Source organism: Spermophilus citellus (genome assembly GCF_964194105.1).
Source record: "Spermophilus citellus genome assembly, chromosome: 6".
NCBI lineage: Eukaryota > Metazoa > Chordata > Mammalia > Rodentia > Sciuridae > Spermophilus > Spermophilus citellus.
Genome location: NC_138187.1, coordinates 125,859,964 through 125,885,683, shown reverse-complemented (window position 1 = coordinate 125,885,683; position 25,720 = coordinate 125,859,964). Strand labels below are relative to the sequence as shown.

Genomic DNA, 25,720 nt, shown 5'->3' with positions numbered 1-25,720 from the left:
TCAGAATGCAATGATTCCTTCCTGGCTTAGTACATACTCAGTTTGATTATGGTCCAGATGTGTTTGAAGATTGCATGCATTCATTTCTGTATAGATATTAGACAAGGCCAATTAATTTTTTCATTGTGATAAAACATGCAATATACTATTTAAATCACTGTTAGGTGTAAAATTCAGTAGCATTAGGTATATTCACATTGTTGTACAGCTATCATGTCAGTCTCCAGAACTATTTCATCATCTCAAACTGATTTTTTTAAAAATTAGAGCATTAGTTTATGCATAGTATTTGGGCTCCTCCTAACAAAGTCCTGCATGCATGGAATTCAGTTTCACAACCCCCCTTCCTTTTCCCTCCCATTCTCCTTTATCTGCCATTCTCCTTCCTCAATTCGACTAGACTTGTTTTTGCTCATCTATTTTTGATTGGTTCTTTTTATATATAAAGGTGAAATTTCCTGTGGTATATTTATATATGTACATAACATGATGAATTCATTCTACGTTGTTTTTCCAATCCCTCCACTCTGCCTCTTGATCTCCTCCTCCTATGTTACTGATCTTCCCTTTTTATCTTTCCCTCCTTTCCTTTATTTTATACGAACTTTCATATAACAGAAAACATTTGACCTTGCAGTTTTTGAGTCTGGCTTATTTCACTTAATGATGTTCTCCATTCCCATTTTCCATTTGCCAGAAAATGCCATAACTTCATTCTTATGACTGAGTAAAACTCCACTGAGTTTTATGTACCACAGTTACTTAATCTATTCATCTACTGATTGGCATCTGGGTTGATTCTATCACTTAGCTATAGTAAATTGTGCTTCTCTAAATATTGAGGTGGCTATATCACTGTAGTAGGTTGATTCTTAGTCTTTTTTTGGAAAGTACCAAGGAGTAGAATAGGTAGTCATATTATGGTTCCATTCCTAGATTTTTGAGGAATCTCCATATTGCTTTCCAGAGTGGTTAGTCTGTAATCCCACCAACAATGCACAAGTGTACCTTTTTTCCTCAACATCCTTGCTAGCATTTATTATTGTTTGTACCTTTTTTTGTTTATTTTAGTAATGGGGATTGAACCCAGTGGTTCTTGACCACTGAGTCACATTTTCAGCCCCTTTTAGACATAGGGGGTCTCAGAGTTGTTTAGGGCTTTGCTAAGTTGCTGAGGCTGGATCTGAACTTGCGATCTTCCTGCCTCAGCCTCCCAAGCCTTGGAATTACAGGCATACACCACCACACCTGGCTATTGTTTATATTCTTGATAATTGCCATTCTAATTGGAGTTGAACAAAATATTAGTTTGGTTTGCATTTCCCTGATTGCTAGAGATGTTGAACATTTTTTCATGTATTTGTTGGCCATTAGTATTTCTTCTTCTGAGAAGTCAGTTCTTTCGTTCATTTATTGATGGGTTATTTGTTTCTTCAGTGTTAAGTTTTTTGAATTCTTTTTATATTCTGTATTTTAATCCCTTGTCAAAAGAGCAGCTGGCAAAGATTTTCTCCTATTCTGTAGGCGCGCTTCATATTCTTAATCATTTGCTGCACAGAAGTTTTTTAACTTGATGGTATCCCATTTATTTAGTCTTGATTTTATTTCTTGCGCTTTCAGGGTCTTGTTAATAAGTTAGTGTCAGTACCAGGATAATGGAGTATTGACCCCGTGTTTTCTTGTACCAGTTGTAATGTTCCTGATCTACTTACTTGTTGATCTACTTAGATTTGACTTTTGTGTATGGTGAAAGATATATGTAAAAAAGTAAAATTAGATCCATGACTTTCCAGCTTTCCCAGCACCAGTAAAGAGGCTGTCTTTTCCTCAAAAATATTTTTAGCAACTTTGTCAAATATTGGGTAACTGTAAGTATGTAGGTTTCTCTTTCTTTTATTCTGTTCCGTTGGTGGTCTTTTCTATTTTTTTTTAAATTTAATTAGCTATACATGACAGTAGAATGCATTTTGACACATTGTGCACAAATGGAGCACAACTTCTCCTTCCTCTGACAGATCAGTGTGTAGAGTCACACCAGTAGTGTAATCATACATGTATATAGGGTAATAATGTCTAATTCCACCATCCCATCCCCTCTGCACAATCCCCCTCCCCTCCCCTCTGCACAATCCAAGTTTCCTTCATTTTCCCCTACCCACCAACCCTTCATTATGGATTCGCATTTGCTTATCAGAAAAAAAAAAATTGAGCCTTTGGTTTGGGGGGATTGACTTATTTTGCTTAGCATGATGTTCTCCAGTTCCATTCATTTACCTGCAAATGCCATAATTTCATGACATTTGAGTGGATTGAAGATGGCGGCGAAGGGAGTGCATCACCCCCGTGCGCCGAGTCACTGTGCGGGAGAAAGACGAGGTGAAACAGCTGAAGGCTGTCTTGTTGGGAAATTCCAGCGAAATTGAGGTGCTCCAGAATCTAGTAGAGGGATTTCCATCGCGTCAGGTTCAGCGCCGGGGCTCGGACGTGGGCGATTTCTCCGCACGGAGGGTCGCATTGCCTGATCGGCGGATAACCCCGCGGCTGGAGTCTGCGGCGCGCGCTGGGAAGCGGCGAGGTGCAGGAGCAGGGGTGCAGCGATGCGGATTCTGGGGGCTCCTGCCAGCGGAGTAATGGCCGTGCTTAGTGCTGAGTTCCGGCTTTGAGACGGAGGAGAGAAGCGGTCCAGTTCGGTTCTCGACACCGGTCGGACCACGGAGGAGGACAGTGGCCGCCATCTTGGAGAGCTGATGGAATCATCCCTGTTTTCTACTGATCTCAGCGCATTCAGCTACAGAACAGGTGATTTCAGGCTGGCATTTGCCTGCGTCTCGCAGACAGATCGCTCAGGCTCAGGGCTAGAGAACCTGTGGAGAATACTCCTTAGGGCTCGCTGCTAGCAAAGCGTGCACCGAGCTCTGAGCGGCCGGGTTCTGGTTCCCGCAGCTGCTTTGGCCCAGGGCTGGGGAACCCACGGAGACTGCGTATTGAAGCCAGCTCCTAGTGGAGCGTGCATCGAGCTCGAAGCGGCTGGGTTCTGACCCCCGGAACAGTTTTGGCCCAGGGCTGGGGAACACGCGGGGTCTGCGTCTTTGAGCCTGCTCCCAGCAGAGCGTGCACCGAGCTTGGAGAGCTTGGAGCGACCGGGCTCTGGCTCCCGGAGCTGCTTTGGCCTAGGGCTGGGGAACCCGCAGAGATCGCTCCTTGGAGCCTGCTCCTAGTGAAGCGTGCACCGGGCTCGGAGAGGCCGGGTTCTGGCTCCCTGAGCGGCTTTGGCCCAGGGATGGGGACCCCGCGGTAACTGCTTCTCGGTCCGGGTCCTGCTGGGTGCAGTGGGGGCCAGAGGGGCAGAGGGGAGCTGCCGCCTGCGCCCAGAACAGGCCAAGTGACCCGCCAGCATGGTATCACGACACCCCAACTGCAGCTGGGACCGAAGAGAGTAGCTGCCTAAGCCTGGAACAGGACCAGCGACCCGACTGTGCGGTAGCCAAGTCACCCCATTTGGAGTAGGGGCTGTGTAGAACCGCCGTATGAGCCTGCAAGGTAGGCAGACCTGCGACCCACTGGCAGGACAGGCCTGGTAGCCTGCCAGCGTGGTGGACACGTAGCACCGAGGCAGTCACGTCACACTGGTTGGAGTGGGGGTGGAGCAGAGCCGCTGCCCGTGTCCGGAAAAGGCCCAGCAACCGTTGGAGAGGCAGTCAGGGAGCCCCATTCGGAGTGGGGGCCGAGCAGAACTGCCGCCCGAGCCCGCAAGGTAGGCAGACCTGCAACCCACCGGCGGAACAGGCCTAGAGGCCTGCCAGCATGGTAGACACGTCACACGTCACCACAATTGGAGTGGGGGCAGAGCAGAGCCGCCACCCGCGCCCGCAGGGTGGGCAGACCTGCGACCGACCAGCGTGGTAGACAGATCACCCTAATTAGAGGAGGAGCACAGCCACTACCCACCCTGCAAGGGAGATTTTCCAACTATACAAGAGCAATATAAATAAATAGGGGGAAAATTTCAAAAACACAACAGTTTCACCAAGCAGAAAGAAACGCGAGCAGTATGAAACGACAAGGAAAGAAAGGACCAGAAGCAATGCAGGTCAACTCAACTTTAGAAGAGGTAATAGCTGCAACAGATGGAATGTCAGATAAAGAGTTCAGGATATACATGCTTCAGATGATCTGGAGTCTCAAGGAAGACATGAGACAGCAAAATCAGACAATGAAAGATCACTTTGACAAGGAACTACATAAACAAATCCAGGAAGCAAAAGATCAATTACACAGGGAGATAGAGGTAATAAAAAACAAATAGAAATCCTAGAAATGCAGGAAGCAATAAACCAACTTAAAAACTCAATTGAGAATACTATCAGCAGAGTAGATCACTTAGAAGATAGAACATCAAACAATGAAGACAAAGTATTTCAACTTGAAAATAGACAGCTCAGCAAGACTGCTAAGAAACCATGAGCAGAACATCCAAGAGATATGGGATAACATTAAAAGACCAAACTTAAGAGTCATTGGGATACAGGAAGGCACAGAGCTCCAAACCAAAGGAATAAACAATCTATTCAATGAAATAATATGAGAAAACTTCCCAGACTTGAAGAATGAGACAGAATCCCAAATCCTAGAAGCCTACAGGACGCCGAATGTGCAAAATCATAAGAGATCCACACCTAGACACATTATAATGAAGATGCCCAACATACAGAATAAGGAGAGAATTTTAAAAGCTACAAGAGAAAGGAAGCAGATTACATTTAGGGGTAAACCAATCAGGATAACAGCTGATCTCTCAACACAGACTCTGAAAGCTAGAAGATCCTGGAATAACATATTTCAAACACTGAAAGAAAATGGGTTCCAACCAAGAATCGTGTATCCGGCGAAATTAAGCTTCAGGATGGAAGATGAAATTAAAACCTTCCACGATAAACAAAAGTTAAAAGAATTCGCAGCTAGAAAACCATCTCTTCAAAAAATCCTTGGCAAAAACATTACAGGAAGAGGAAATGGAAAATAACAATGAAAACCAACAGTGGGAGGTAGGACAGTAAAGGGGGGAAAGTAATCAAAGAGGAAAACAAATCAGGTTTAGTAACATTAATAAACAAATATGGCTGGAAGAACAAACCATATCTCAATAATAACCCTAAATGTTAATGGCTTAAACTCACCAATTAAGAGACACAGGCTAGTTGAATGGATCACAAAACAAGACCCAACAATATGCTGGCTACAGGAGACGCATTTGATAGGAAAAGATATACATAGACTGAAGGTGAAAGGTTGGGAAAAATCATACCACTCATATGGACTGCGGAAACGAGCAGGAGTGTCCATACTCATACAAAATAAAATAGATTTCAAGCCAAAGTTAATCAAAAGGGATAAAGAGGGACACTACATACTGCTCAAGGGAACCATACACCAACAAGACATAACAATCATAAATATATATGCCCCAAACAATGGAGCAGCTATGTTCATCAATCAAACTCTTCTCAAGTTCAAGAGTCTAATAGACCACCATACAATAATCATGGGAGACTTCAACACACCTCTCTCACCACTGGACAGATCTTCCAAACAAAAGTTGAATAAGGAAACTATAGAACTCAATAACACAATTAATAACCTAGACTTAATTGACATATATAGAATATACCACCCAACATCAAGCAGTTACACTTTTTTCTCAGCAGCACATGGATCCTTCTCAAAAATAGATCATATATTATGTCACAGGGCAACTCTTAGACAATATAAAATAGTAGAGATAATACCATGCATCTTATCTGATCATAATGGAATGAAACTGAAAATCAACGATAAAAGAAGGAAGGAAAAATCATGCATCACTTGGAGAATGAACAATAGGTTACTGAATGATCAATGGGTTTTAGAAGACATCAAGGAGGAAATTAAAAACTTCTTAGAGTTAAATGAAAACACAGACACAACATATCGGAATCTATGGGACACATTGAAAGCAGTTCTAAGAGGAAAATTCATTGCTTGGAGTTCATTCCTTTAAAAAAGAAAAAACCAACAAATAAATGATCTCATACTTCATCTCAAAATCCTAGAAAAAGAAGAGCAAAACAACAGCAAAAGAAGTAGAAGGCAAGAAATAATTAAAATCAGAGCTGAAATTAATGAAATCGAAACAAAAGAAACAATTGAAAAAATTGACAAAACCAAAAGTTGGTTCTTTGAAAAAATAAATAAGATTGACAGACCCTTAGCCATGCTAACGAAGAGAAGAAGAGAGAGAACTCAAATTACTAGCATATGGGATGAAAAAGGCAATATCACAACAGACACTTCAGAAATACAGAAGATAATCAGAAATTATTTTGAATCCTTATACTCCAATAAAATAGAAGACAGTGAAGGCATAGATAAATTTCTTAAGTCATATGATCTGCCCAGATTGAGACAGGAGGATATAGACAACCTAAACAGACCAATAACAATAGAGGAAATAGAAGAAACCATCAAAAGACTACCAACTAAGAAAAGCCCAGGACCGGATGGGTATACAGCAGAGTTTTACAAAACCTTTAAAGAGGAACTAACACCAATACTTTTCAAGCTATTTCAGGAAATAGAAAAAGAGGGAGAACTTCCAAATACATTCTACGAGGCCAACATCACCCTGATACCTAAACCAGACAAAGACACTTCAAAGAAAGAAAACTACAGACCAATATCTCTAATGAACCTAGATGCAAAAATCCTCAATAAAATTCTGGCAAATCGGATTAAAAAACATATCAAAAAAATTATACACCATGATCAAGTAAGATTCATCCCTGGGATGCAAGGCTGGTTCAATATACGGAAAACAATAAATGTTATTCACCACATCAATAGACTTAAAAATAAGAACCATATGATCATCTCGATAGACGCAGAAAAGCATTCGACAAAGTACAGCATCCCTTTATGTTCAAAACTCTAGAAAAATTAGGGATAACAGGATCATACCTCAATATAGTAAAAGCAATCTATGATAAGCCACAGGCCAGCATCATTCTGAATCGAGAAAAATTGAAGGCATTCCCTCTAAAATCTGGAACAAGACAGGGATGCCCTCTCTCACCACTTCTGTTCAACATAGTCCTCGAAACACTGGCCAGAGCAATTAGACAGACGAAAGAAATTAAAGGCATAAAAATAGGAAAAGAACTTAAATTATCACTATTTGCAGATGACATGATTTTATACCTAGCAGACCCAAAAGGGTCTACAAAGAAACTATTAGAGCTAATAAATGAATTCAGCAAAGTGGCAGGATATAAAATCAACACACATAAATCAAGGGCATTCCTGTATATCAGCGACAAATCCTCTGAATGGAAATGAGAACAACCACTCCATTCACAATATCCCCCCCCAAAATACTTGGGAATCAACCTAACAAAAGAGGTGAAATACTTATACAATGAAAACTACAGAACCCTAAAGAGAGATATAGAAGAAGACCTTAGAAGATGGAAAAATATACCCTGTTCATGGATAGGCAGAACTAACATCATCAAAATGGCGATATTACCAAAAGTTCTCTATAGGTTTAATGCAATGCCAATCAAAATCCCAATGGCATTTCTTGTAGAAATAAAGCAATCATGAAATTCATATGGAAAAATAAAAGACCAAGAATAGCAAAAACAATGCTAAGCAGGAAGTGTGAATCAGGCGGTATAGCGATACCAGACTTCAAACTATATTACAGAGCAATAGTGACAAAAACAGCATGGTACTGGTACCAAAACAGGCAGGTGGACCAATGGTACAGAATAGAGGACACAGAAACCAATCCACAAAACTACAACTATCTTATATTTGATAAAGGGGCTAAAAGCATGCAATGGAGGAAGTATAGCATCTTCAACAAATGGTGCTGGGAAAATTGGAAATCCATTTGCATCAAAATGAAACTGAATCCCTTTCTCTCGCCATGCACAAAAGTAAACTCAAAATGGATCAAGGAGCTTAATATTAAATCAGAGACGCGGCGTCTGATAGAAGAAAAAGTTGGCTATGATCTACATACTGTGGGGTCGGGCTCCAAATTCCTCAATAGGACACCCATAGCGCAAGAGTTAATAACTAGAATCAACAAATGGGACTTACTCAAACTAAAAAGTTTTTTCTCAGCAAAAGAAACAATAAGAGAGGCAAATAGGGAGCCTATGTCCTGGGAACAAATCTTTACTCCTCACACTTCAGATAGAGCCCTAATATCCAGAGTATACAAAGAACTCAAAAAATTAGACAATAAGATAACAAATAACCCAATCAACAAATGGGCCAAGGACCTGAACAGACACTTCTCAGAGGAGGACATACTATCAATCAACAAGCACATGAAAAAATGCTCACCATTGCTAGCAGTCAGAGAAATGCAAATCAAAACCACCCTAAGATACCATCTCACTCCAGTAAGATTGGCAGCCATTAGGAAGTCAAACAAGTGCTGGCGAGGATGTGGGGAAAAGGGTACACTTGTTCATTGCTGGTGGGACTGCAAATTGGTGCAGCCAATTTGGAAAGCAGTATGGAGATTTCTTGGAAAGCTGGGAATGGAACCACCATTAGACCCAGCTATTCCCCTTCTCGGTCTATTCCCTAAAGACCTAATAAGAGCATGCTACAGGGACACTGCTACATCGATGTTCATAGCAGCACAATTCACGATAGCAAGATTGTGGAACCAACCTAGATGCCCTTCAATAGATGAATGGATAAAAAATGTGGCATTTATACACAATGGAGTATTACTCTGCATTAAAAAATGACAAAATCATAGAATTTGGAGGGAAATGGGTGGCATTAGAACAGATTATGCTAAGTGAAGCTAGACAGTCCTTAAAAAACAAATGCCAAATGACTGTTTTGATATAAGGGGAGTAACCAAGGACAGGGTAGGGACGAAGAGCTTGAGAAAAAGATCAACATTAAACAGGGATGAGAGGTGGGAGGGAAAGGGAGAGAGAAGGGAAATTGCATGGAAATGGAAGGTGATCCTCAGGGTTATACAAAATTACATATAAGAGGAATGAGTGGTAAGAGAAGAATAATATAAGTGGAAGAAATGATTTACAGTAGAGGGGGTAGAGAGAGAAGAGGGGAGGGGAGGGGTGATAGTAGAGAATAGGATAGACAGCAGAATACATCAGACACTAGAATGGCAATATGTAAATCAATGGCAGTGTAACTGATGTGATACAGCAATCTGTATATGGGGTAATAATGGGAGTTCATAACCCACTTGAATCAAAATGTGAAATATGATATATAAAGAACTATGTAATGTTTTGAATGACCAACAATTAAAAAAAAATTTCATGACATTTGCAGGTCTTGTCTATTTTGATGCCGATACCATGCTGTCTTTGTTACTATAGCTTGTGGTATAATTTCAGATCCAATATTGTGATGTTTTCTGCATTGCTTTTCTTGGTCAGTACTTTGGCTATTCTGGATCTCTTATTCTTCCAAATGAATGTAAGGATTTTTTAAATTTTGTGAAGAATGTCATTGGTGTTATAGGAATTATTAAATATGTATATTGCTTAATATTGCATTATGTGTATATTAAATCTGTAATTTTTTTAAAGTACCAAGGAGTGGAATCAGTAGTCACATTAAGGCCATTTTGACAATATTAATTATGCCTATCCAAGAATATGGGAGATCTTTCCATCTTTTAAAGTATTTTTCAATTTTTTTTCACTGTTCTCTTTTACCTGCTTGGTTATTAATTCCCAGTTTTTTTTAATCAGGTTATCATGAATGGGATGGTTTCCTTGAATTCTTCCTTGCCTGAATTACTGTCAGAGAATAGGAAAGCTACTGATTTATTGATGTTAATCTTGTATCCTACTACTTGGCTGAACTCATTTACAAGCTTTAGAAGTCTTCTGGTAGAGATTTGTTTTTTTTTTTTTTTTTTTTTTGGTCTTCTAGATATAAGATCCTGTCATCCGTGAATAGATTGTTTTACTTCTTTTTCTATTTATATCTTACTTTTCTTGCCTGATTGCTCTGGCAGGTGTTTAGAGAACCATATTGAAAAGGATGAAGAGAATGGATAGACTTGTTTCTGATTTTAGAAAAAAATACTTTTAATTTTTCTTTACTCAATATGATGCAGGCTTTGGATTTGTCATAAATAGTTTTTATGTTGTTGAGGTCTGTTCCTTTCATCCCTAGCTTATCCCGGCATCAAACTAAAATTCTATACCTTTGAAATAACTCCCTATCCCTCCTCCCAGTTCCTGAAACCACTATCCTATTTTGTCTCTCTGAATTTGACATTTCTAGTTACATCAGTAAAGTCATACAGTGTATCTTTTATTTTATGGCTTATTTCACTTAGCATAATGTCTTTTTTAAAAAAAATTTTTTATTGGTTGTTCAAAACATTACATAGTTCTTGATATATCATATTTCACACTTTGATTCAAGTGGGTTATGAACTCCCATTTTTACCCCGTATACAGATTGCAGAATCACATCAGTTACACTTCCACTGATTTACATATTGCCATACTAGTGTCTGTTGTATTCTGCTGCCTTTCCTATCCTCTACTATCCCCCCTCCCCTCCCCTCCCCTCCACTCTTCTCTCTCTACCCCCTCTACTGTAATGCATTTCTCCCCCTTGAGCATAATGTCTTTAAATTTTATCCATATTGTAGTAGGTGTCAGAATTTCCTTCCTTTTTAAGGTTGAATAATAATCCTTTATATGCCATATTTTGTTTCTGTATTAATTCACTGATATATACTTGGATTGCTTCTATCTTTTGCTTACTGTGAATAATATTGCTGGGAACATGATAGTATACATGCTATCATTTCTTTAGGTTATATATGTAGAAGTGGACTTTCTTGCTAATATAGAATTTTATTTTTTTTAAATGGAGATACTTTTTCCATAAAATGTGAGGACTCCCTTGTGTCCTTGGTATCCTCACTTGTTATTTCCAGGATTTTTGTTGTTGTTGAAACTTTTGGGATTATATACATAGACAATCATCTCAACTGGAAGCTAACATAGCTTTATTTCTTCCTTACCCATATGTGTGGCTTTTATTTCCCCTTCTTGTCTTATTACAATGGCTTGAATTTCCACTATGATGGAAGTCCAAGGAAAACTAAGAAGGAACATTCTTGCCTTGTTCTTAATTTTAGCTATAGGAATTTTTTAGTAGATCAAGTTGAGGAAATTTTTTGTCAATGTTCATAAAAAAGTATGGTCTTCAATTTTCCGCCTTGATTTTTTTCTTTATATGACATTGATGTTAAGGTAGTGGTGACCACATAGAATGAGTTAGGAAGTGTTTCCTCTTCTACTGATTACGGTGAATTGGTATAATTTCTTCCTTACATGTTTGGTAGGGTTTACCAAGGAAATCGTGTGTATATGATGCTTCATTTTTTTTGGAGGTCAGCAATTATCAATTCAAATTCTTTAATAAATATTTGCAAATCCAAGAAAACTGTAAGGATTCCAATTTCTTCACATCCTTACCCCCATTTAATATATTTTGTTTAAATTATAGCCATCTTCAAAGATGTGGATAATATCTTCTGTTTTAATTTGAATTTCCTGTATTATTACTGATGTTGAATGTCTTGCTGTGCTCATTGGGCATTTGTATAACTTCTTTAGATAAAAATCTATTCAAGTTCTTCGCCCATTTTTCAAGTACATATTTTGTTGAATTGCATGGGTTCTTTGTATATTCTTGATCTTACTTACTCCCTTAGTGATATGTGATTGCAAATATTTTATGCTATTCCTGGGTTGCCTTTTCATTCTGTTGACAGTGTACTGTGATGTACAAAGGTTGTGCGTTTTGATAAATCGGATTTTATCTATTTTTAACGATTTTTTCACAGTCATATCCAAGAAATCATTGTCAAATTCAATTCAATGAAGATTTTACTATATATTTTACTTTAAGAGTTGTATAATTTTCTTATGTTTATATCTTTGATCCATTTTGAGTTAAGTATATATATGCGCACATACATATATAGTGTAATACAGTGTCAAACTTCATTCATATGAATATCCACTTTTCCCAGAACCATAGCTGGAAAAAAAGTCCTTTTTTAAATTAAGCATTCTTAGTGCTCTTGTTGAAAATCATTCAGCTTTGTTGAACATTATTAAGCCATGTTTGAAGGTTTATTTCTGGGTTTTATATTCAAATTTTTTATATGCCTGTCTTTTGCCAGTATTTTGATAATTGTAGCTTTGTAGCAAGTTATGAAATCAGAAAATTAGAGTTCCTTCAGCATTGTTCATTTTCAAGATCATTTTGGCCATTCAGGTCCCCTGAGATTCCATATCAATTATAGGATGAGTTTTCCTATTTTTGCAAGAAAAAAAATAATTGGCATTTTGGTAGTGATTACATTGAATCTGTAGATAAGTTTTCATAGCATTGAATCTTCCAATTCATGCATATGGGATGTTTTTCTGTTTTATAGTTCCAGTATACAAATATCTTGCCTCCTTAGTTTACATCTAAATATTTTTTTAATACTACAAGTAGAATTTTTCTTTCTTAGAATGTCAACTGTATATATAACACAACTGATTGTTGCATATTGATTTTTGTATCCTGAAATTTTGCTGAGTTCTTTCATTAGCTTTAATGCAGTTTTATTGCTCGTTTTTGTAGAATATTTAGGCTTTTTACAAAGCTACGTTTTCATGTAATCTGAATAAATAAATTTACTACTTTCTTTACAGTTTAGGTACTAAACATTTTTTAAAAATTTAAATTGCACAGATGAAAATTATTTATATATTCATCATGTAAGAATTATATATGAAAATATGTATATATTGTCAAATGGTTAAATTGAGCTAATTAATGCAAGACTTGCCTCTCATTATTTTGTAGTGAGAACACTTGAAAATTGCTTTAAAAAGTAGATTTACAAATACAATATATTGTTATTTACCATACCACCGTATTGTTCAATAGTTGTTTTTTTTTTAATTTAACTGAAATTTTGTATCCTTTGGTCAACATGACCCCAAGCCACTAGGGTCTATTAACTTTTACTATTTTTTAAGATATTATGTTTTCTTTTGGTCTGACACTTTCTGGAGAATATGCTAAACCTTACTGTAACTGTGAATTCCAATTACAGTGACACTGTAAACCATATGTTCTTCTGAAATCGACACTTGTTATCCACTCAACTCTTGCTAGAAAAATGCATGCATGATGTATTTTTTGAACAAACATTAACATTTCGTGCAAAATTTTGTAGCTGGCATGGAAGAATCAAAGATCATGATGGTTCTAGGTTAGAAATGAGAGTACATCCTGTTACACAGATGTGAGTTAGTGAAATGTGGGCAAATCCCTTAACTGTACTTGTCAATATGTAGCTGAGGGTCAGGACTGAATCTCTCCATTCTTCTTATTCTTCACTGGTAAAGTATGAATGGTTTTAAACTACTCAAAATATACGTAAAGCTCCTCAGAACAGTGAACTTTTTGTACTACAAACTGAAGTTATCTAAAACATACAGGTTGATGTGATCTGTCCCTTGGTTTATACCAGCACATGCAAATAGATGATTGACTCTGCCAAGATTAGGACAACTTATGTTTATCTATTTCCAATTGTGAACTGAGTAGAAGAGCCTGAGCATGTTCTGGGCAGTGGAATTACATGTTCCAAGTTACCTGTGCAGGTTAAGCAAGACTGCTTTTGACTTTATCACTGCAGATATTGAATTCTCTCCTATGGCCATGCATTATTTAGAACTCGGTACCACACTGATGGAAAAAATGTAACTTCAGTGACCCTATTTTTTTTTTAACTTTTGTACACTTAAAAGGAGGAAATATTACTTTCTTGATATCTTCATGTATTCATTTAACTTAGACTTGGGATGGGAGAGATGCTAAGGGCTCAGGAGATTCTGTGACTGATGTACAGCAGAGAGGGATAGGTGTTAGATAATTATTGGCTACCTGCAGAGTATGCATTAGTTTGGGGGACAAATAATGAAGATTTGGCCTTGTACCATTCTTCAGGAACTTGTTAGTAGGAGCATGAGGGGGAGGGGAGATGAGTAGAACACAGATTTCTAACTGAAAGTAATGGAAATGTTTTGAGGAAAGGAGCAAGTGTAGTATCCTTCAGATTGATACAGAGATGGAACAGGAGGCCCTGAAATGTCTTTGTAACCTGAGTCCTCCTGACCTTGAGTGTTTCACTCTGGCCATTCTCAGGTCTCATCTTAACTCATAGGTGTCCATGCCTCATTTTGCTCTCCTTGGTCTTTACCAGCCTCCTCCCTTGCCATTGCCTTATTCATCTCTCCTACTCTCCGGTTAGGATTTCATTAGAAAATGAAGAACGTCAGTGATTATATGGAAGAACTGTGTCCAGCTGCTCAAACCCACCCAGTTTCTTTTTTTAGCTTTCCCCCCACTGAAAAATAAAAAGCATCAGGTCCCTCATGCCAAGCCTTTGTCACAGTCTCCAGCAGCCATGCCTTCAGCCATCTGCTTCCCCAGATGCTCGGCCTGTCCCCTCCTCCCAGCTTGGTCCCACAAGCAGCCCCTCTGTGGATAAGTGAGGGACCTATCAGGCTTGGCAGCCTCCAGCACCAAAGCACTATCTGCCTCTCACACCTCATACGTCCTCAGATTTCACAGCCTCTACCTCCAGATTGGGGCTTGTTGACCCCACGCAATCCTGGGATTTCCAAAGACAGGATGTTGACCTCAAAAAGATGGAGGTGCCATGGAGAGGTGAATAAACAAATGGAACATGGACACGTCATAGGAGGAAATACAAACTAGTTTGACGAAGTTAAGTTCAGCCCCTAAGGTTTAGTGGGTTTGGGTCACAGTCCTCACCTTTGGAAATCAGTGTATTAGTAAAGACAGTGCTAAGCTGTTATTACATTTCTGCATCCCATCTGTTCCTGTGGTCAGAGACGGTGCACTTGGACAGCAGAATTGAAATTGTATCCTAGATCTGAGTTTCCTGGTGCTCTGTGAGGCTGTCTGTCTAGTTACCTGTACTTGAACCTGAAGAATGGGCTATATCAACATTCACAGGGAAAAACTGCCCCACTCCACCTTTCTGCCATAAGTTAGACTCTAGAGAGAACTGACCACACGGGCATGGGGCAGTGATTCTAACTTGCCCCACCTCCCATTCTTCCCCCATCTTGTGAGTTTGAGGGGTGTTGAGATGAGGGCACTTGGCTCTGGTGGCAATACCTTGTCTATCAGTAGCTAAAGGTGCAGGAAGCTCCTCCAGTTGATGCTCCTGTGGTGTCGTGGGTGGGAGGGGCCTAGCACTGGGTGCCAGAACACTTCCTTGCTCCAGATTGTATTTCTCTGGGTCCCAGAGGAGAGGGGACATGTTTTGTGAATTGCTCTTAATGCCCCCATAGGCTGAGCAGGAACTCTGTTCTGTGAAGAATATGGAAGAAAAGAATTCATCTAAATATTTTGGGCAGGACTTGGTGAAGGAAAAGCAAGGAACAAGAGATGGATAAGCAGGTAATTGAGAAATGAAAGATGTAGACCAGGCAGAGAGACACACGAGAGTTTGTCAGAGCTCTATAGAGTGGAGAGAGGCCCCGAGATGTTTGGGTGTCCAGCTTTTGTGGGGTGAAGGTTAGAAGTTGTAGCTGTGGCACTATGGGATAGGCTGCTGGTGCTACATCGGAGCTAGGCAGGTGGGGAATAGCATGGGATTGGCTTAGGTCGATGGCACCATGGGGCTTTCCAGAGCAAAGGGGTCGTGTCCTTCTGAGATTGGCTTAGGGTTCTGGTGCCATGGGGTAGGTCACTGATGAGGATGGGAGGAGTTCAGGTAAAAGGAAGTACAGGAAAGCAAAACTTATAAGATGGTGGTTAACATTTAAGATGGCTGTTCAAATGTTAAATCAAAACACTCTACTTGGTATTTTTGTTGCACTATGTTTATTGTTCCAGGTCACTACCCACCAAAATCCACAATTGCCTCTTATTCATTGAGACAAATGAAAACTGCTCAGAAACTTTACAAACATTCCCCATGGGAGAATGCCACTTCTAGGTGTTTTTTTTTTTTCCCTGCTTCCAAAATATTGGATTGCCACAGACTCGAGTATTCTCGGGGGAAAGATCATGACCAGACCAGAGCTCTTTTTCTTTTATCCTGATAAATTCATTAATAAGATTCAAGTTCTGTTTGTCAGACATGGCCTTATCTGATCATGTTGGTAATTCTCATTTGCATACCTCATGGCTCTTCATTGTAGTGTGATATTTTCCTATTTACTTTACATTTCCTCCACATGAATTCTCTTAAGGGCATTTTCAAGCATCTGAGCTAGGAAAATGGATGGCTGACCTATGAGGCATGGCTCCCACTCATAGCAGCCTGCATCCTAGATGTGAAGGGACACAGGAGTAATAGCTACAGGACTTCAGAGGAGCAGTGCTGAGAGCCATAGCCAAGTAGGAATTTCCTTGTCATGGCAATTTCCTTGTCAGCCTACCCAGTGTTGCTTAGAGGGAGGACTCTCCATTGTGGAAATAGGCTTGCCTTGGACCCAGGTCATTTGCAGCGACATTGCATGAATGTTTGAGAGTTTTGGTTTGAAAGGTGACCTTGCTCAGGGATTAGGGTGGCTCCAGGTTTAGGGTGGATCCTGCTGGGAATAGGGCATATCCTGCTGCCTCAGGCACCTGCTCCTTGAGTTCCCGTTGAGTTCTTGTGGGATTCAGAGGGTACTTGGTACGCAGAGCCTGGTGGAGGGTGTGTATTTTCCCCAGAACGTGCAAGTAGAGTGCCGGTGAGAGTTCGGGAATAAAGAGTTGCTGTTGGAATCTACAAGGCTTGTGTGGTGGCTCGGTTATTTTGTGCCCAGCCAGACTGCGGGAGAGCAGGTTAAAAAGAAACAAAGTGGGGAATTTAGAAAGTCATATTTATTGTTGGAGTTAGCTGGTTCAGAGGAGTACACCCTCTGGCCTTGCTCATATGGCATTTTTCTTCTGGGAACACCTCAGTATGATACTTCCCCCAGAGTTCCTATAAGTCAATGGCTAAGACCTTGGCTCCAAAGTAAAGTGATATAAGTCTCAGCTGCCAATGTCTCTCCTCTTTGGATTCTCCAAACACACTACTGAAAGTGACAGGGATCTCTCTACTTTGGATAGTTATTATGATAGTTTCCTCTTTTCTACAGTTCACCTTTCCAGTTTGTTACCTGTAGCCAACTGCAATCTGAAAATTCCAGAAATGAACAATTCAAAGTTGCAGATTTCTCACAGTCCTGAGTGGTTTGATAAACTCTTGAGCCATTCTCTCCCACCTGGACCATGAATCATCCCTTTGTCGAGCATGTGAGCATGTAGCTACCCACCAGGTGGTCACTTGGTAGCCCTCTAGGTACCAGACTGCTGGTGTTTGTGTTCAAGAAACCCTTTTGTCGTAAGCTAATGCTATATCATGGTGCCAACATCCTTCACCTCCCTTCCTCTCCTCAGAAATATGAGGATCTCACCTCATCATCATCAAAAGAGTGAATATAGTACATTAAGGTATTTTGATGACAGACCACATTCACATGACTTTCATTACAGTGTATTAATTGCTCTATTGTCATTAATCTCTAACTGTGCCTGCTTTATAAGTTAAACTCTCATAGGAAATAGGCACAGAAAGAAGAAAAAACTAGTATATATGGGGTTTGGTACTATTTACAGTTGCAGGCATTCATAGTCCATCTCGGAACACACATCCCTGTGGAGAAGGGGACACTGCTGAATTACTCTTCTGTGGATTTTCAGATAAAGCCTCTTTTTCCTTCATAGCCTGTCATGACTTTCTTCCACTGATTCACAATGAAAAGAGGCAATGCTTTCTGGATTGTGCTGCTGATTGGCATAGCTAGTTTTCTCAGAGCTGCTGCTATTAGTTAAAATTAGGTTTGGGGATTTTTCTTTTTCTTTTTTTATTGTTGGTCGTTCAAAACATTACATAGTTCAAGTGGGTTATGAACTCCCATTTTTACCCCGTACACAGATTGCTGAATCACATCATTTATGCTAAGTGAAGCTAGCCAATCCCTAAAAAACAAATGCCAAATGTCTTTTTTGATATAAGGCGAGTAACTAAGGACAGAGTAGGGACGAAGAGCTTGAGAAAAAGATTAACATTAAACGGGGATGAGAGGTGCGAGGGAAAGGGAGAGAGAAGGGAAATTGCATGGAAATGGAAGGTAATCCTCAGGGTTATACAAAATTAAATACAAGGGGATTTTTCTTGATCATTGTCTATTTTGTCTCCCACCCACTCTCCCTGGGGGATAATCAAGGATTGCCTATAAGCATTGTGCCTTCTCTTTTGCATACTTGCAGTTTACTGATTCTAACAACCCATGCCTTTAATAATGCTGCTCGCTGAAACAACAAAAAGAAAAAGCCAGGTCTAAAAATTGAATTGTTAGTCATTTCAGAGTTTAGAGCCACCCCACCTTGTTACTGAGATCAGAGAGGCTCCTTCACAGTTGCTATTATTTTGACTTTTTATTTCCTAAACAAAACCAGAAATGCATTGAATCATGTAGGCGAGAGACTGGGGTGATCACAGAATCCAGGGAAGATCTGTAAAACCATGGGCTTCAGGTGAGCCCGCTCATTCTCCCTTGCCCCACCCCTCAGTGTGGGCGCTCTCCCTGTATCGGGTAACAACACCACAGTTGTTACAGAGCCTAACCTTGGACCCTCATGCTTATTTTGCTCATTGTGCAGCAGAGAAGTCCTAATGTTTTGGGGACAGTGCTGTCATAACGCTGGCAAGTGCAATTTCTTTGCTCCTTTGACAAGAAGTTATTCCTCTTTTGGTGCAAGGTCAGCCTATGTGGCAGTTTCTGAACTCTTGATGTCTGGACTTGCGTAGGATGATGTGTTGTATATCACCTCTGGCCTATCATGACTGTTAAGTGTAAATTGGCCCATATCCACCATAAAAGCCATTTTCACTACACAATAAAGCAGACCCTATTCTCTGAAACCATCTCTGGAGGGGTTTCTCCATGTCCTCAAGCTCCCCACAGTGGATGCTGGAAAGGCAGGCCCCTCAGCACATAGTCTTGCTTAGCAACCCCTTGGAAGACAGTCCCCCTCTTAGTACCTGTTGATTCTTTTATCAATTATTATCCTTCTGTATAAAAGGAGAACCACTTTGAGATTAATCACACTATGACCACTCTCTGAAGTTGACATTAATAAAGGAAAGATAATGCAGGGCCCTTGAATTCTCCTTCAAGGGCAACAGGTTTGGAGCAGACTGCCTGGGTGAAAACAGAGGGTCACTTTTGATTCACTGGGTCCCTGAGAAATAAAATGTGTTATCTTTGGCCCCTGTACCTGGAGGGAATTATTTGGATATACTATGCCAATTAAGATAGTCATGCTTTCTTGATTTATTTTGGATTCTTTTTTCCCCTGACTACTTCTCACCTTCTCATTACTGCTAATTGATTCAGTAATCCTCAAAAAATCTTCCTGTTTTAAAATACACAAACTGGTAGATTAATGTCTCTTTATTCTGAGAGGTGAAGATCACTGATAGTAAGCTGGTAACTTTCCCCTTCACTCATTTCAAATTTGTACATCATGTACTTATCTCTTATCTAATCTCTGGTCCACATTCATGGCCTCTTAGAGCAGAGAGAGTCAATAGGGGTCGGCTGGTCTGGAGTCTCCAAGCAAGACATGGCCACTGCACTGGAGAGCTTTGTACATCATGTCCAGGCAGTCAGCTAAGTCTGCTACACATTTTTTTTTATGTAAAGAAAACATGCTGTGCCCATAAGTATGCTCTAAAGTGGTGTTGGAAGAGAGAACCCTGCGGGGACATACATGGTGACAGCTAGATCTGAGCATACACAGTCAACCCTGAGGTTCACAGGAGAGAAAAAGGAAGAGTCAGGAATTTGTTTCTCTAGATTGAGAGGACTCTGACCAAAGTACAGAATGAATACAGGTGACCTGTGGTGGTGTTGCCTGAGATTCGTGAACTTCCTGCTGGGGACTCACCTTCTAGGGGAGTCCTTTTTGCTGTCATATATTGCATACACTGCTGCCATTGTGTTGGCCAGAATTCTGTTTGTAATTATAGCATAGTTGAGGTTAAGATGCATGTAGAGGTTTCTGGAGGATATTCAGGAAATACCTTGTGACATTTGGTTCTCTTTTCTGTGTTGTGTTAAGCTAAGGTATTTGTTAGAAACTCTGGGGCCCTGTGTACATGGCTGTAGTGCTATATCTGATTTTCATTCTGAAAATACAGATGCACAGTTGTGCTGATGGGACTCGTGTGCTCCACACAGCACAGTGACCTCACGCTGGAGAGGCCACCAGAATAGTCAGTGATAAGGAATAAAGTCTTTGTTTGCTTTATGAAATATCTGAGGAAAGATGAATAGCAGAGGGAGTACAATGAAGAGCTTGGAAGGATGTGGAGAATTCTTTATCATGATTGCTGGAAAGCATTCCCCAAGCCTTGAATACTTCAGGCACTGTGATCAGCCACCATGTTAGATGGTGTTGTGTGCTCTCAGTGGAACATGTGTCCTGTGCTTGATTCCAGCAGGGGAGTTGTCTCATATCGATTCTCTTGCACCTTTGTTTTGGGATTCCTCCTAATAATATATCAGGTTTACAGGGTGGGTGGCTGGCTTCCCAGAGTCAAGATCACTCTGACCTTGAGTTCTGATCACACTGATCTTGACATGAACCTATTTATATTAGTTTTTGTGGAGAGCACCTACAGATTTATATGCAGAAGACATGAAGATGTTTCAATGACAGGAGGAGGTGCTACTGAGTCTTAACTAGAGCTATGGTTTGAATTTGGAATGCCTCTCCAAAGTTGTGTATTAAGCAATACAGTAACATCCAGAGGTAAAGTGATTGAATTTTGAGGACTTGACCTCATCAGTGGATTAATCCATTTGATGATGAAGCAATAATGAATGAACTAAGAAGTGGTAAAAACTGTAGACAGGTAGAGCATGACTGGAGCAAATCCGTCACTGGGGGCATGACCCTGGGGACTGTATCTGTCCCTGAACACCCCCCCCCCCCCGATTTCACATATGCCTTGAGCTAAGCAACTTTCCTCCACCATGATGTTTATGCCTTGGATCCAGCCAACCATAGCCTTAATCCTCTGAAACCCTGAGCTAAAATAAATACTTGTTCTCCTAAATTGTTTTTGTCATGTATTTGGTCACAGTGATGAAAACTAACACAACTAGATTCCACACATGTATTATATGAGTCAGAAGAAGTCCATTATGGGAGGACAAAGGAACATTAATGATACATCACCTTCTTTCGTAAGACCAGAATATTGCAAGGATAGAAGTTTTAATATCTGTTTCAATAACAACTTGGCATCCTGGGATGGTGTTAATAGGGTGGTGTCTTAGCCATATTTCTTGCACCCTTATGATGAGGTGCCTTCTTGTCGTTGTCCTCGTAGGCTCGACACCTCTCCCCACAAGCTCGCCGTCGACTGCATGCTGCCCTTGCATCTTGTGCCACCTCAATGCTGATCCTGTTCAACCTGGTGTTTCTTGGGGGCAATCAAGTTGGGAAAACCTACTGGGATAGGATCTTCATACAAGGTAAGTTGCCAGATGGTGAGTGCTGTGTTCAGCCAATTTCTTGTTTTCTGTGTACGCAGTTGATAGCATGAATAGGATTTGGGAGTTATTTGTCGTTACATTCATGGTATGTGAAAAGTATCAGGAATAATTTCCCATGTTTAGATATGACTAAGTGTTTTCTATTTTTGATACACTTCATATCTACCACATGTGATACTTGACATCAAACTGTACTGCCCCAACTTTTTCAATTAATTTTTTTTCTTTCCTACTAAATCTGTCTCAGTATACAGTAAAATCTAACCTTGCTTCGCTTACTGCTCTGACTGTCCTAGAGAAACATGTCCTAGAAGTCCCACTCTGCTCTCCTGAAGCTGTGAGTATGGTCCTTGTGTTTGTATATCTCTAACTTGTAGATGCTTTTGTCTGAACACTAGTGGCCAAGCTTACGTTTCATGTGCATTCTGTGGATTGTCTCATTATCCATAGCAAAGCCACACCTCCAATAGGTCAATTGCTAGTATGTGGGAGTTGTCAAAAGACTACAGTCATAACTTACCATTATTTATTTATGGTCACCATTTCCTCTGGACTGGAACTAAGAGAGATACACAATGTCCTTAAGAGAATTGAAGTATTCTCAGTAAACTTTACTATAACCAATTCATGATGGTTTAAAAGAAAAGATTCCCTGTTCTTTTTCTCTGACCAGTAGCATGGTGTTGTGTTGGGAGGTTTGGGGAAGCTTTGTCAAATTCTGGTGATATGATTTTACAGGATGGCTTGTCATCTCTACATCTGGGTTCTTGAGGAGCCAGTGATGCTTTAGATGTAACTCTTTTTTTTTTAAATTTTTTAATAGTTTTTAGTTTTTGGTGGACTCTTGCACATCAAAAATAGCCCATACACAGCTGCATGATTCCAGGATGCCAGGTCATGAATTGTAACTGGGGAGCAGACTCAAAGGGGCCAGGAAAGAATGCTGCTATAATCTCACACTAAAAATCTCCTCTTTGATCTGAGAGGTGTTTTAACTGATAGTTCCTGAAAAGACCATACGCTTTTTGACTAGGAGCTGTCCTTTCATAAGGATGGGAGATAATAAGGTGTGAGAATCTAAAGATAAAAGCAATAAAGGAGAGGTAGAGTATCTTTTACTTTTCTCGCCATCCCCAATTGCAGAACCTTGCACAATGCTGAGAACACTGTGGTGCAGAGGGAAACCCTGACTTGGAGTTTTCTTGTCACCTAGTGAAAAGGCTCTGATTTTTTCCTTCAGTGCATCAGACATATTAGGTGTTGGTTATTTGCAAAGCACTAAGAATACAGGGAGACAAAAAGAGGTGCACACATGTTGGGCCACACATGCACATCAAAATGTGATAGTTGATTCTGGGTTTTGTTGTGACAAATGTATGAAGGGAAGTAATGGGAGGGGAGGGGAGGGCAGGAGATGTGGGAATAGGAAAGTTAGATAAATAATGTCTGTTTCTTTCTACTGTGTGACTGCATGACCAATATGATTCTGAGTATGCAACATGTACACTCTGAAAATGAGAAATTATATCCCATCTATGTATATCAGAGCATAAATGTGTTCTACTGTCAACTATAACTAAAATAAATTTAAAAAATTAAGAAAAAAAAGACTGTTCTCAAATCTAAAAATTTTTTTAAAAAGGGATTGGAGATGTATCTTAGTGGTACAGCACCATTGGGTTTGATCCCTAGTACCTTAAAAAAAAAAGTTGGTGATGTGTAACACAGAAAACTAATGATTGAGATGTGAGCATCAAGTGCATAAAGCTTGTAGGATCAGTGATTCAGGGAACATCATAGAGTGAGAAGACAACAGGGTAGGAGGCAAAGCTTCAGGCATGTTGGTGTTTAAGTAGGCAGAGAGAGATGATAGCTAGGAGGTGTTCTTTCTGCTTCTCAATGGTGGAAAGATCACAGCATGATTTGCTTGGCACCCTGTAGAGTTATGAGTCTCAGGTTATCAAGGCTCTGAAATATAGGGTCTGCTACTGTGGTCTGGTCCCTCTGTGGTCTGATAGGATATACTATTTGCCTCCACCTTGGAAAAGTCTTGGGGTCTTGGAAACTCTGATTCTCCCATTATGGAGAATGTTGTGGAATCATTTTCTTTCCAGGTTCTGTGGCTAGGGAAGCTCAGCTTAGAAGCATTTACTGTGTCAGGAATTCTCTAAATGAACCTGTTTGGATCTCAGCTGGTCTGTCCCATGGGCCCCCTGAGTTGGGGAATGTTGGCTGGGGTTTTGGCAGTTGCATTGTTTATTTCCTGCTGAGGGTTCTTGCCTCTGAATGGCTGGGTTTAGAAGTCTTTTGGAGGAAAGTGAAACAGATGGTGCCAAATCTCCCATCCTTGAAAACTTCAGATTTTATCTTATATCTAATTTTATTGACCCAATTGAAGATTGGTGCAAAAAAAAAAATGAGTCTATAGAATGCTTCCCCAGGCCCTGCTGAGAATGTTACTATATTGGCTTTCTAAAAATTAAAAACAAAATCTGAATTCTGACATTCTTCTGACCATAAGGTTTCAGATGAGGGATTGTTTACCTGTACAGGTAGCCTCTAATGAATGAGCTAGGACCTTGATAGCCTGGTAGCCTCTGGCCTCTCCCTTTGGGTACATGATCAGTTCCCATTGCTCCAAGACCCATCTCTCTACACACACAGTGAGTGAGTAAACCGGTCTGTAGTGAAGGGAGAGCATTTAAGCTCAGTATCTAATTTTCAAGGTTTAATAAAAGCAGGCCCTTCTCTCTGTGCCTTCGGGACTGGAACCTGCTACAGTGATGAGGAGCTATTAGTGCTGCACCCCTTTTTTAGAACTCACCTATGGAGTCTGGGCAGAGCCAGGAAGTGACAGGCTGGTGTCTGGGCAATGGGGATTATTGAGGAGATTTGCAAATGTCTCCTAGTTGATGGTACAGGGCTCCACATAGAGATGCTCACTAATTCTCAGGAAGTCATTTCCCAGCTTTATGGATGTTCCTAGAAGATGTATCATGGTTTGCTGAGGGAGTTGTCTTGGTCTCCAGTTCACTGAATTTGGCCATAGATTGACTTGCTCTAGGCTTCAAAGTTTATAATATTATATACTATATTATTATAATATACAAAGTTTACTAGAGTGCCTTCATAAAAATCTTTATCTCTGTGGGTGACATAGATGGTGGATAGAAGACTTCTAAACCAGACCCTTTCCTTTCTACTGTGTACCTGCACTGCTCTCCCCAAGAGTAGAAGGCAGCAATTCTGAGCTGTAAATCTTGGTTTCTAGTATGTGTTATACATATAGTATTTTTTAAAAAAATTAAATTTATATATGACAGCAGAATGCATTACAATTCTTATATAGAGAGCACAATTTTTCATATCTCTGGTTGTATACATAGTATATTCACACCAATTCATGTCCTCGTACATGTACTTTGGATAATAATGATCATCACATTCCACCATCATTAATAACCCCATGACCCCTCCCTTCCCCTCCAACCCTTCTGCCATATCTAGAGTTCATCTAGTCCTCCCATGCTCCCTCTCCGTATCCCACTATGAATCAGCCTTCTTATATCAGATAAAACATTTGGCATTTGGTTATTTGGGACTGGCTAACTTCACTTAGCATTATCTCCTCTAACTCTATCCACTTACCTGCAAATGCCATGATTTTATTCTCTTTTATTGCTGAGTAATATTCCATTGTGTATATATGTCCCATTTTTTAAATTCATTCATCTATTGAAGGGCATCTAGGTTGGTTCCACAGTTTAGCAATTGTGAATTGTGCTGCTATAAACACTGATGTGGCTGTGTCCCTGTAGTAATACACATAGCACTTTATCAATAAGCATAACTTCTGAAGTTGGAGAAGTGATGTTCAGTTAATTCAGCAGAATATAAGGAGTCAGTATTTTTGCTTTTGAAAAATCTCCAATTTTCTACTGTTGAAATTTGCTTCTAGCTGCTTGAGAAATTTTCATGGATCTGAGAAGGATGTAGCTGGG

At 40.0% G+C, this 25,720-nt stretch overlaps 1 protein-coding gene across 2 annotated transcripts in view; it reads left to right on the top strand.

Moving 5' to 3' along the window:
* HHAT (hedgehog acyltransferase) overlaps positions 1-25,720 on the top strand; it is a 311,192-nt gene that overhangs the window by 247,696 nt on the left and 37,776 nt on the right. For both annotated transcript variants that reach the window (XM_081298856.1, XM_081298857.1), the window contains one exon: positions 21,554-21,698. In XM_081298856.1, the coding sequence (XP_081154982.1) occupies positions 21,554-21,698 (145 nt within the window). The remainder of the gene's footprint in view (positions 1-21,553; positions 21,699-25,720) is intronic.